Source organism: Salarias fasciatus, chromosome 19 (assembly GCF_902148845.1).
Source record: "Salarias fasciatus chromosome 19, fSalaFa1.1, whole genome shotgun sequence".
NCBI classification, from domain to species: Eukaryota; Metazoa; Chordata; class Actinopteri; order Blenniiformes; family Blenniidae; genus Salarias; species Salarias fasciatus.
In genome coordinates, this window is record NC_043763.1 from 7,352,623 (window position 1) to 7,365,933 (window position 13,311).

Here is a 13,311-nt window from a genome sequence, read left to right on the forward strand (position 1 = left end):
CTCTGGGCTATTGTGTGTGTTTGTTTGGCAGAGCTAAAACATACAGGGTGGTCATTCTGTGAGCGAACCGCGGACAACGTGTTGGAAAACCGCCGACAGCATGCAGAAACACGCCACCACTGCAGTCGGTACTTAACGCAGGAGACCAGCAAATAAGCATCTAGGTAGACCGCTGCACACACGCCAGCTAGTGGGACAGAAAACTCAGACTACAGTCTCCACAATGGCCACAGAGTGTGAGGGAGAGCTTTAATACATGCACACACACAAAGATCGGGCTCTCCTTCCAACTAGACCAACAGCGATGTAATTTACATCCAACGTTTTCCCAGGTCCTGGCTGTTCGTGAAGCTACCATACAATTAGTTGTGTATACGCAGTGGTCAAAGTGAAAAGCCTTGCTCAGTAGGCTATATGCTGCAACCTTTCAAACTCTCCTTAGTGGGCTTTTTCTTTTTTTTCTTTTTTGTTCCACTAGCATTGGAAGGAAAAAAGAAACTGTATGCTAAATATGTGGCGTCCAGCCTTCTGGTTTAAACTTAAAGGCAATTGGACGTGACATGGAGCACACTGAAACCAGCAGTTTCTCCTTCAGGGATGAATTTTGGATCTTAAGTCATCCCAGGTTGACGTGGAAATACGGAAAAATAGGGATCCGTATTGTCTTACTTTCTACAACAAAAACCATAAGAGGGGGTGTTTTATGTTCGTTGTTGTTTTGCATTGGACGCAGACATGTTTCGCTGTCTTATTTTACCTCCCGTATCGACCCCAGGAGCGACAATACTGTACAAAACGCAACGAGCAGCGAGCCCGGCATGTGGGCCCAATATTACAATTAAACCACTGACGAAGAACAGAGTTTGGAAAACAATACCACCACTGTGGGCGCATGTTTGAAGTCGGACGAGATGTTTTGACAGGTTGTTTTAAGAGTAATCGGTGATCAGCGATCATTTAATAGGCACTGAGGGAGATCGAGCACAATTTTGTGCATGGAAGGACGGGACAGATGAGGCCACGGATCTATTTCAGAGAGAAGAAAATCATCCGCAGACATCTGGATTCAGATTGTCATGCCAACGATTTTAATGTTTGATTGATTTTTTGCTTTCATAACTACAAATATACAGCTCTGTCATGCAGCACTTTCAGATTCAACTTTTTGTTTAGTTCAGTACCAATCTTTTTTTTTTTTGAGATTTCCAGAGTCAAAACGAAAGTGTTAGACAGGCAGGGAGAAAAAAATCTTGACTCAATTTGTGTATTTGTCTGTAATCGTAACATTAAAAAAAGAATGTGAAGCTTTTCGAAACTGTCCTTGATTTGCCCAAGAAACCAAGAAAACCAAACCAGCCTCAACTGAATCCCAAGAATCGACACGGAGTCCTGTGCTTTGGTATTCACTTAACTACTACCAGGATAACCTCCACTCTTTATGTGGTCAGACCTAATGATTAGCACTAATAGTTTGCACATTACATCGGGCCACTCGGGCATTACACTGTCTCTCCAAGCACTCTTTAAACTTATTTATGGCCCCCAGCACCTATTTATCAAAATTAATCACCCGAGGTTCAATGTCGAATCATAAACAAAAAGGGGCAAAGACCACTTTGACAGCCGACTTACACAAGATTCATGGCAGCGGAACATTTGACAGGTAACATAATCCGGCCTCGTGACACCGGCTGTTTGTCAAGGCTTTCCAGTAAAAGGCAGTAAATGTTGCATGCAAGTCACACGGAGAAAGGAAGAGGAAAGAAAGAGGAGAAGCATTCAGAGAAAGAATAATCAGCCCACGACTGACAGTGAAACTTTAACGACTCCCTCTTTATAAGAATCACGCCGTGCGGTTTACCTTGTGGAAGCTCCCATGGAAAACCCGCTTCACAGCCTCCTCGTTAAAAGTGGCTCTTTGGATTTCTCCTCGGGTGTCCTTGTTGTAGAACGTGATTGTTTTGCTGGAAGCTGAAAAGAGAGGAGTCTTTGATGAATCCCTGACGGTGCGTTGCGGCGCGGAGGCACGCAAAGCGCAGACGGGGCTATAAAGAACACATGCTCGCAGAGGGATAAAGACGAGGCTGGCTGGGATTAGATCCATTCTCGTAATTATTTGCATGCTTCTACCACCTGTGGGAGTGCCACATTTGTGAAATATCCTCATTTAGACCCATCTGATTGTAGTAGGAAGACGCGGTTTGACATTTAACTTCTCCACAGCTGTTTACACGCCTACAGCAACAAACTCTTTCAGCTCATGGCAAATCCACGATGGAGGACTTACGGTTAACCGTGAGCCCAACCTCGGGGTTGTTGTTTTTGTCTGAAATCTGCCAGATATCAAAAGGCTCGGAGGGCGTGTCGGGGAGGAGGCGGAAGAGCAGGATGATGGTGTAAGCTGGGGGAAGACCCTCGGGATGGATCTCCCTGTGAAGAGAGAAAAGCAGACATTGTGTTGAGTCACGAGTCCAAACTGGGAAATCACAACATCACCCTCCAAAGACCAATGGCACAGCAACTGGAGTGTCATCCATGGTGTAGATTCTGTAAATTATTGCCACTTTTGCCCTCAAGCTTTGCCCAAATTGCCCACACATTGAAGTATTTTCTGTCCTCTCCACTTTCTGCAATTTTGAACTGCTTCCATTTGCGTGCATTAAGTCAATGGCTGCACTATTATTATTATTAACAAAATATCCAAAATAATGAATTCAAGGAACACTTAAAAGGAGACACGGCGCAGCGTCCGGGGGACATTTCTCCAGTTAATGAGGCCTGCTTCAAGAACTTTGCCATCCAGAGTCATTCCTGCTCACGCTTCAAGCTGCAGCAAACTCCCAGAGCAAATAGTGCTGTGGTTTAGTACCAAAGGGCAGGAGGGAAACCCTTCTTAACCCTCATTATGAGTAACGACTGTGGGCAGAGCACAGACTTTCAGGCGAATAGGTTGAGACTATACACAAAGGGAACTCACAGATTTTTTTTTTACACAGAAGTGGTTTTTGCCTTACTTGGTGGGCTGGTTGAGGAAGGAGTCCTTGTGCAGCCTGTAGGCGATGTAGCTGTTGAAGGAGCCCGGCTCCATCGAGATGCCGTTCATGCCGGCAAACGTTCGGTCCGTGATGTTGAAAGCCTCCAACATCCTGAAGCCTGGAACGGACAGATCGGGTTAAGGGGGCAGGAGAAGAGAGAGTTGAACCCCCGGACAGGAGTCTGGCGATGGGGCTGGCTTACCAGGCGTGGTGAATCCATTGATGTAGATCAGAGGACAGGCTGAAACACAGCAAGAGGTTACAAAGAGTTATGAAAGCAGATCAAAGAATGCAGTCTGTGTCTTTTTAAGCGTTCCTCTGGCAGAAGATAAGAAGAGATGTACGTCATTGGTTCAGCTTCCTCTCCACCTCAGCAGGTGGGCGAATGAGCTGTGACAGAATTTGCAGAGTTGTTCCTCCTGGCGACGCTTCAGCCTGTGACTTACTCGAAGTGGCCGTTTCACAGATGAAGGTGATGAGGTTGTCCTGGATCTTGGCGAAGGCGTCGTAGTCGTCGACCACGAACACATGTCTCTCGCTGGGCTTGCTGCCGATGTTCCTCAGCTCTGCCATGTCCACATCAGCCACTCCAACAACAAACACACTGTAGCCTGTGGAGGGGAAGCACGCACACAGCAAACAAGGCCATTGTTAGGCTTCCAATAACCGCAGGCACTTCCATCAGTGCACGGATTATTATGTGAGTTTATTAAATCGGCCACAAACTTTGGCTCCGACGAAGGAAACCAAGTTAAGCAGCACAGTCTTGTCATATTATCAAGAGGATCAGTCCTTCCCATGCAATGCAATTCAAACCAAATCAAATCAAAGTGATGAATATTTCGACACATACCAGAATGCTGCAGCTTTTCGGCGCTCTTCTTGACTTCGTCCTGGGATCGTCCGTCTGTCACAACCACCAGCACTTTGGGGACGTTCCTCCTCATCCCGCTGTCGGAGGTGAACACTTTCTCGTAGACGTGCTTCAGAGCGATGCCTGAATGATGCATCAGAGCGGAGAGATATGGTGAGATCTAAATATTGCACTGATCAACATCTGGTTCAGTCACTGCACTGGATTTGTGTGTTTCCACTTATTAAAACATCTCAGACCTGATTATATCTGATTTACTTTTACATCATAAAGCACCACGACCCCTCGGACCATGTAAAGCAGGTTTACTCGGTGCTCCCATTATCAAAACCAAACAAGTTCAATCAGACTTTAGTTTCTCTGCTTCTTTGCAGCAAACTTCCAGAATATCTGATTTTGACCCAAATCGCTACAAATTGAACTCATCAGCAAAGCAGATGTGCAACTCACTGTTAAGATCTTGTGTAGCTGGTTGCTGTTATGCTGTCTTCATGTTCGATCTCAAATTCAATTTACTGCCACGATTTTTATTTTTTTGCGACACTGACCTCAAACTGACTTCTAATGTTGCTTCAAGGATTTATTTTAATGGAATTCTAAATTCCTCTAAAGCGCCTTGAATTGCTTCATCCTGATTTGAGCAATATTGAATAAACCTTCCTTGTGTGGCTCATCTTCTATTGTGCGTATGTGCCTGAAACCTGGAGTACCTGTCTTGGTGTTGCCTCCTCTGTAGCGGACCGTCTGCAGGGCTGAGAGCACGATGCCTTTGTCGTGGTAGGTGTTCAGTTTGAACTCGGTCTTGGCGTCATCGCTGTACTGCACGAATGAAACCTGATAGAAAGGATTAAAAAAGGTGAAAGGCTATGTTGAGTCTGCTTGTTTTCAATGTATGGACGGTAATCTGATTTCCTAAAATAATCCAGAGGCTTTCATGTTAGGGTTAAATAGTGTCTCTGCGAGTGTCAAAGTGTGTGCGTTTGCTCGGTGCTAGAATTAGCTCCAGTCCCCTGGTGATTCTGAAAGAAGGATAAATGGGAATCAATGTTCCAATCAGCTGACCTGCATGCCGCTCGGGCTGATGACGTCGAAGGCCGCCGTCATGCTGGTCACAAACTGAATGACTTTATTGAAGCTCTCATCCCCGATACTCCAGGAGCCGTCAATGAGGAAGACCAGGTCTGCTTTGGCCCCTTTGCACACTGTGGGACATTTAAACATTTAGAAATCACACTTTCTGATTCTTTGCTTCAACCAACAGATGTCAACAGATGTCTCTCCTCACCGTCCAGTGCAGGGGGGACTGTTGCAGGAGGAGGAGGGGTGGGGGGTTCGGTTGGCACCTCGGTGGGCTTGACCACTGCAACAAATCACAATCACACTCATAAAGTTGAAACAATTTGCTGAATCGAGTGAAACTCAGACTTGACATCAGACTGTCTTCTCACATGTCCTCTCCTTGACACTGACTCCGGGTCCCTCCAGGTTGGGCGTCTGGGTGAACACTGTGGCGTTGTAAAGAGTGTCTGGACTCAAACCGTCAAAGCAGTAGCTGCTCTCAGATCCTCTGACGGTGATCTCCTGAGCTCCGCTCTTTGAGGCTTGAAGAGAGACAAAGGAAGAAGGGAAGAGGACCCGAAATCAAACGGATTCATTCAGCTTTGATCAACTAAAATAAGAGCATGACTCAACAGGGTCCTCACTGTCAAAGGGATTGGCTTTGAGTCTGTAGGAGGTGGCTGCTCTGTGAGGGGCCCATCGGATGCAGAAGGACTCGTAGCCAACATTGTAGGTCGTCAGGTCTGTCACATTCAAGTACACTAGAAGGAACACAAACAAGTATGAGTTTACCTGATTCTACCAAACAATCTTTAACTTACCCTTTAAAAAACAGATAGCACCATCATCCACTCACATGTGGTGCCCTGGCCGTCCAGAGGTGCGCTGACGCCTGTGTTGTACTGAGCCAGGACCTTCAGGTCATAGGTGGTTCCAGGTTTGAGGTTGTGCAGCTGGTAGGAGGTCACATCTCCAACGGCCACCTCCATGAACTCATCAGAGCCTGAAAGGAAACAATGATGTTACAACAAGCGCCTTTAAACAATGTACACCACGTTGGGCACAATCAGAGTGTTTTATCATCTTAAACCAATTGGGCAAATGGTTCAGAGTAGGGAGTTCAGATCTTAAAGATTAGTATCGACTTTGCGAGCCGAATGGAGTTCAGCACCGACGACCCAATGATTAAAACTGTGTTCATATGAAAGCCTTCATACCTTCAGGTCGGTACATGAGCTTGTATCCATTGACCCTGGAGGGCGCGGGGTCCCAGGCCACTTTGAAGCGGGTGTACCACTCGTCAGAAACACGGAGGTTTCTGGGTCCGAGCATACCCACTGTGGAAAACGGGACAAAGCAGCACAGTCAGCACTGGCCAAGGTTCACAGTTACAGCATCCAGAAACCCTGAATTTCACCATTGTGACACAAAAGCCTTGGTAATTAAAAAACACAGCTCAGAGCTCAGTTTAAAATATTTCCACATGAAATCAATATGATGGCAAATTTCGCTCATTCAAAAAAGCTGCAGAAACAACATCTTGTTAATTAATAGTTTCCTGAAGGAGCAGAGTAGCATTACGATGTTTCATAATGTCTCCATTGTTTGAGCAGGCAGGACATTGGCCAGCACTGTGAGTATGAAATCCTTCTCCGGGCTGTTTATGATTTCCTGGCACGGGTTTCCTGGTGCCTTGGCATTCCAAAAAACTCAAGAATATTTCTCATTCCACTTTTACCATACTATAGAATGATTCATGAACCTAATCAGTGGATTCGCCCTCCAGTTCTGTGATTACTTGTGCATGTGTAGCATGAACGGAACCGTTGGTACAGTACCTGTGCGTCCGTCTCCCTCCAGCTGCCCCCCTGGTCCGTCCGGGTAGATGGCGGTCACTTTGATGTTGTAAGGAGTGTCTGGATCCAGGTTCTGCAGGACCACGCTGTTTCTGTTGCCTGGTACTGTCGTCTGCAAACACATTTTACATCATGAAGACGGGGGACTAAAAAGACAACAAAGCAGGATTATATCTTTGTGGGTGAGGATGTGCTTACGTATTCCTCGATGGGGTCGCCAGTCGTCTGGGCGTAGGTGATGCGGTACTGCATGACGGGACCTTCTGCGTGTTCCCAGCTCACGGAGAGAGTGGTGGTGGTGGGGTCGTACACACGCATGTTCCTCGGGCCACTGCGGGGCACTGAGGGTGGAAACAGAAAAAAAATGTGTGGGAAATCAGCTCCTTTACAGATCGACACGTTGGCGTCGGTACTTACGTGTCTTTCCGTCATCACTTATGGCGGGGCCTTCACCGTCGCTATAAAGAGCAACAACTCCCACATTGTAGTCGGTGTTTGGGAGCAGCTGCTGCAGCAGGGCGGTGGTGGTGGTTCCCGGTACCAAAATCTGTGCGAAAGGGATTATTTTTGAGTTTCGGTGCCGAGGACATGACACTTGACCTCCGACGAGTCAAATCAAATCCAGAACGCAGGAGGAACCGTCACCCGACGCTCACACAAACAAAGACCTTTCCTCTCCTCTGACAGCTGCGTGTGTCAAACGCCACCTCTCACACCCCTGTTTTACTCAAATAAGCTCTTCGCTGTCAACGCTGAGTGAAAGTTGGAGACAAGTATTCCTTTGATGTTCAGAGGCGCGGCTGCTGGAGAGGATCTGAACGCCGGCGCTGCAGTTCAGGGCAGCCTGACACTGAGGACAGCTGATCGCACCTCTCCCTCACTCACACTTTCTCTCTCTGTCTAGGTAGAGCGAGGTCAAAGCTCCCCGGGGGGGCGATGCCCTGCTGATAACCTCCTCAAGGGAGGGACAGAGGCGGGGGATCAATACTGGTGCAGCAGCCACAGGTGGACCGGGGAGAAGACCGGCTAACCAAAAAACTTTTATATAAACTAACTTATATTTGATCGAAGTTTGACATTTTAATCAATTTCATTCGATCTGAGTTGAGATGTTTTTGGAAATAACAATTCAAATTGGATACATTCGTATCGAAGACAAATGGCAACGTTTTAATCATTGGTCCAACAGGAGGAAACGGGCTAAATGTGCAGAAAACCCACTGCAACGCACATCACATTTTAAGTTTTTATGAGGGAAGTGGTGAACGAGCTGTTGGTAACGATGCAATCCTCCTGGCGGATGCTTAAAGAAACACTAACGAAGCAATGTAAAGTAGTACCAGGTTGTTTTGGTGGATTCTTTCAGCGACCCAGACTCCTTTTACAGAAGAAGTTGCGGGTACTCGGATGCCAGACGGCACATGTTGGAGCTTGCAATTAAAACATTTCTGCCTTAATGATCATGTCTTGGTTTTAAACTTTAATAGATAGTTACAGAAAAGAATCCAAATGGCATTAAGTGCACACATGTAAACACGCCTACTTCATCCCATTTGGTGAACAGACAGATTGCTTCGAGCAGTAAACAGAGCCTCCTGCATATGGTTGGCTGCAAATGGATCAAAGTAGTTCTCGGTTTAATCGACGAAGAAGGTTAAAAACTTACCGACTCGGCGGGCCGGGCTCCGGTCAGAGGAGAGTAGACGACCCGGTACTGCAGCACCGGGCCCGTGGCGGCTTCCCAGCGCACGTTCAGGGTGTTGGTGGTGGGGTTGAAGACCTGGATGTTCCTGACGGGGCTGCGCTCCACTGCCAAGCCGGAAAGGTTGACGGGACGGCGAGGTGGAGACGGAGATAAGGAAGGGAAAGATCAGGGGTGAGGAGAGAAGAAGACGATCAGAACAACGATAATTACAGGAGTACAGAAATAATAATGCATGTGTTATGTTAAGATCCATCTTTTCGTGGAGTTCGTCTGAATGACAGCCTAATGATTCTCGTAAGTGCTGCTGCCGTCTTTTGTCTCAGTGCAGAGAAACATGGTCCACAGCCAGAACAAGACCGCTCTACATGAGAACATTTCAATAAAATTGTAACAAAACATCCCAGTAACCATCCGAGACGGGTTTAAGACAACATTTAACAATAGCGCGATCGGCGGGACGCTTCCTGACAGTGCCCTAAAGGTTAATGAAAAGTATATACAAGGCGTAGGTGCAGCTCTGTGTGGAGGAAACTTGCCTTCTAAAAAAGAAGAAAAAAAAAAAAAGAAACCAAAGCAGATGTTTGGAGGCTTTGTGCTGCTCCCCATTATAACCCCAATGAACGCCGGGCGAAAACACAGTGAGAGAGCTTCCGTACTTTAAAGTTTCACACACCAACGCCGCGGCTCAGAAAGCTGCTTTGAGTTTTAAGACACAATAAACACTCACCGAACAGCCAAATAGTGAGAGCCAATCCTTCCTAAAATCAGAATATCAGCTGAAGCATTCGCATTTTTCTTTTTTTTAAACAGGGTTCCAGAAGTTTACAAGAGAAAGGTTAGCAGCTGCTCCAGCCGACATACTGTACATACTGTATCAGAGTTTGGTGAAAAAGACACTCGACATGAACTTCCCTTGAAAAATAGGGGCAACAGTAGCGACCACGGACCATGACCATGACCAAGTGAGCTCAAAGCCATAAAAGTAATAAAGATTTCCATTCATTTTTTTGCCCACCCCCCCCCCCCTTTTCTTTTTTCCCCTAAGAGTGCAGCCAAATCCTCAGTGTATCCCTTCCCCCCATTCCCCTCCATTATCCCGACCACTGCCCTTCATTCAAACCTATAAATGGACGACATTACGGTAAAGACAGAGGAGACACCATTATAACGCTGCCAGCATGGAGGAATTCCTTCCTACGCAATCACCCCACAAAACGCTGACTCATTCCCGGCAGGCCTCGGTGGTTTTTACTGTGGGAGAAACTTACAGGGTTCATGTTCTTTGAAGAAGTTCAACCTGAGCCGGCTGAGCCTATATGCTGTCATTTTATGGAGCGTTTCATGTCCGATTATACATCTAATTCACGGTGCGTGAGTTCGATCAGCTTATAGTCTCTGGAGCGGCGTGGATGAGATGACAGAACACACCAGTTGAAAGTTAATGCTTTACAGAAGGTTCCTGATGGCGAGCCAACCAGCCAGGCCACTAAGTTCATTCTGGACCGGCGTAAATGGATTCCTGACCGAGGGAAAAAAAATCTTCCATCATGCACTGGATGCAGTCAGACTTACGTGTTTTGCCGTTCTCAGACATGCGCTGTCCCTCTCCGGCAGAATAAACGGGAACCACGGTAGCCGTGTAGACGGTGTCGGACTGCAGGTTCTTCAGCACCGTGTTGTAGGTGCTGCCTGGAACCTGCACCTATAAGCATGAAGGGAAGCAGAAGCACGTCTGTTGAGCTCTGCTTGGCGGAGGTGGACTCAGCGGTTGTTCGGTGTCCGTTTCTTTTCCTACCATCTCTTCTTCTCCTCCGGCTGCAGGGACGTAGTACACCTTGTACTGACGCACGTTTCCCTCTGCAGGTTCCCACAGCACGTTCAGGGTGCTGGTTGTGGGGTCTGTGACCCTCAGGTTCCTGACGCCTCCCAAAGGCTCTGAAGGAGCAGCAACACCACATTCTCATTCATCGAAATTAACTATTAATATCAAGATGTTTGAACTCAGGACAATATCAATATCGAAATAATCAATATTCTACACAGCACTCAAAATTGTATTTAGCATTTTTTTTAAATTAATATATTTCATGTTTTACAAGAAAATGTTGAAAAATAAACTTTTTTCACATCAAAAAGTTTGATTATTATTTCAAACTGTGGATATATACTCTAACAATTGATGATGATTAAAGAAGAGAGGATCAAATGGTGTAATTATACTGAAATATTACTAAAAGCACTTCTACAGGCCTGAATGCACTCAGAATTAAACACATTTCTCTGTGTAGAATCCTACTCACTGGTTTTTCCAGGGCCAGTCAGATCTTTGCTAACTCCTCTGGCGTAAACTGCAACCACGCTGATGGAGTACTCGGTGTCAGGGGTCAGCTTCGGCAGGAGGACGGTGTTCTTCTTTCCTCCAACCTGAGTCTGAAGGGGGGGATTAAGAAAAACTCCCTGTTATCTAATACAAATATTGTGAGTTTAGAAAATTTGAAAATGTAAACTGATCATGAGGGATTTGTTTGGTTAAAAGTTGATTTAACCGGTTCTTCCTTTATAAACACATCTATCTTTCCTGCTGTCACATTCAAAACATCCTTATGCAACAATTTCCAAAAAGAACATCTGATTTATTTTTGTGGGGGATAAATACTTCTCCATGAGCTTCTTAAATCGATAACCTGATGGAAGGAATTCTTCCTGAAGACGACGAGGTTGTCAACCTTTCGGGAGTGGAATGTTTGGGGTGTTTTGGGACGCGGTTAGAACAGAGTACAAGCGGCCAAGGTAAATCTTCACGCTGATGGCCGAAACAGTCGGATGTCTTGTCAAAACTGATCCTGAATTTACTGCACAGCGTTTGGACTGAGGTATAAGGCTTTCAGTGCAGGAGAGTGCAGAAGCATGTGGATTTGTGTGTGATAATGTATGTGACCGCACTGTATACGTCCAATTTAATCCACTGTGGGATTGTTCAGTCACTGTAAAGCTGGATAAATGTGCAGCCGGCTGAGAAAACAGATCCAGAGCTGCGCTGTTTTGTTTCCTGGAGTACAAAATGTGTGTAAAACCCTTCCTGAAAGCACGACTGTTGTCCCAGATGAAACAACGCAAAACTCTTGGCTTGCTGGTCGACATTTTCAGAGTGACCCAAGGTGGTTTGGCGACAGCTGGTGTGAAAGCCTCCAGTTTTCCATCAGACTTCCAGCATGATATCACCCAGACAATCAGCGTAACTGGATTTCACCGAAGAGCAAAATATTCCATCTTAGTGGTAACAGGGAGACAAACGGTCAACAAGTGACCTAAATAACAGCAGCTTGAGCTGCTTTACACATAAAGTCTGACAAGGTAAATTACAAGGAGGGAAAATTAGCTGAAACTTTGAGCTGTTTTCTCCCATGTGACGGATGGTGTGCGCCATATGGGCTTTTCCTGAGAATAGATAAAAGACTGAAATAATGGCCGGGTGCGCGAACGCAGCACTTCAAACATTATCTGCTGTGTAATATACGACACCTGTGGCACACTGCTCTCTCATTACAGACGCTGACCTGACAGGGCAAGTGCTTCACATTTTCCACACATGCAAAGTTTGCCATTGATCATCGCAGCAGAGCGAGGGGGATTACGGTAACTTTCAGATAATCAAATCTCAGTACAGGATTATCTATTTTTCGCCAAGTATGGAGGCTTTCCCTCTTGAGCAGTGAAATGTGTCGATATTAGAGATTTAAAGATCTGTTTTGCGACTCATCAGCGAAGCGATCAGTCTGAGTCTGAGCTTGTGCGTGTGCGTCGGAACAATTTACCGCCGCTCGGTCTCGCTTTTAAGTCTCCCTCATGGAAGCGATGAGAAATGTCTGAGAGCAAATTGAAACCAAAAGTTCAGCTGTCATCCAAGCAGATTTTCTGCGAATTCAGTCGTCCGGCCAAATATGCACGACCGGCAGAGACAGTCTGCAGTGTCAGGGAGGACTGAGAGAACGTAGGAAGAGGTTCTTTATCTAATTTATAGCTCTGATATCCAAAACACGGAGTGAAAATTTTTTTTTTAAAAAAACGCGTGACAGTCTAGAAGAGAGAAGTCAATGCCAGCCGTTTTTAGCTGGATTCCCCATGAGCCCCTTCTCTGAAAATCCCCCCCTGCTGTTCAGTGACTTACGGTCTGGCTCCTGCCTCCTGCTGTGGGCACATAAGTGATCCTGTAGTTTTGGACGCGGCCCGGAGCGGGAGTCCACCTGGCGTTCAGAGTGGTGGTCGTTTCGTTGTAAACGACTAATCCGGTGGGGGGAGCCAGGGGTGCTGTAAAGCGAACATGCAAGCAAATATATCACAGTTACTGCCAGGCCGATATGTGGTCTGTACCATTCGAGTAGTTCTCCTTTCAGCATCTCTGAAGTGTGCTTTAAAGACACGGTCCTCGTTATCTGAGTCAATTAATGTTGAGACTTGTCCTTTTTTTCAAATTGTTCAATCATTACTTTAATAATAAAGATGCTTTATTTATGGGAGAATAAAAATGTTTTACTGCTAATCGGTAACAATGACCGCAGCTTTAAAGAGGAAAAGACAATCCTCTTGGGGATTGTGACTTTTCTGAAGCAGGATGGATTTTCTTGAGGAGCAATGGACTGATGATGATGATGATGATGATGATGATGATGATGATGGTAATAATGATGACAATGACAGACTGGTAAATGCATGGATTAAGGAGAGGAACAGATGGATGGATGAACGATGGATGAACAGATGATGGTTGATGGAATGAGCTTC

The 13,311-nt window shown here is 46.0% G+C and overlaps 1 protein-coding gene across 3 annotated transcripts in view; it reads right to left on the bottom strand.

Moving 5' to 3' along the window:
* col12a1a (collagen, type XII, alpha 1a) overlaps positions 1-13,311 on the bottom strand; it is a 52,543-nt gene that overhangs the window by 11,829 nt on the left and 27,403 nt on the right. For all 3 annotated transcript variants that reach the window (XM_030116680.1, XM_030116681.1, XM_030116682.1), the window contains 21 exons: positions 12,698-12,837; positions 10,830-10,959; positions 10,325-10,464; positions 10,102-10,231; positions 8,491-8,633; positions 7,242-7,371; positions 7,023-7,165; positions 6,807-6,936; positions 6,186-6,305; positions 5,825-5,971; positions 5,613-5,729; positions 5,358-5,510; positions 5,195-5,269; positions 4,972-5,111; positions 4,620-4,743; positions 3,889-4,032; positions 3,482-3,646; positions 3,238-3,276; positions 3,015-3,153; positions 2,288-2,430; positions 1,862-1,971 (listed from right to left, as the gene is read on the bottom strand). In XM_030116680.1, coding sequence (XP_029972540.1) covers positions 1,862-1,971; positions 2,288-2,430; positions 3,015-3,153; positions 3,238-3,276; positions 3,482-3,646; positions 3,889-4,032; positions 4,620-4,743; positions 4,972-5,111; positions 5,195-5,269; positions 5,358-5,510; positions 5,613-5,729; positions 5,825-5,971; positions 6,186-6,305; positions 6,807-6,936; positions 7,023-7,165; positions 7,242-7,371; positions 8,491-8,633; positions 10,102-10,231; positions 10,325-10,464; positions 10,830-10,959; positions 12,698-12,837 — 2,702 coding nt within the window. The remainder of the gene's footprint in view (positions 1-1,861; positions 1,972-2,287; positions 2,431-3,014; positions 3,154-3,237; positions 3,277-3,481; positions 3,647-3,888; positions 4,033-4,619; positions 4,744-4,971; positions 5,112-5,194; positions 5,270-5,357; positions 5,511-5,612; positions 5,730-5,824; positions 5,972-6,185; positions 6,306-6,806; positions 6,937-7,022; positions 7,166-7,241; positions 7,372-8,490; positions 8,634-10,101; positions 10,232-10,324; positions 10,465-10,829; positions 10,960-12,697; positions 12,838-13,311) is intronic.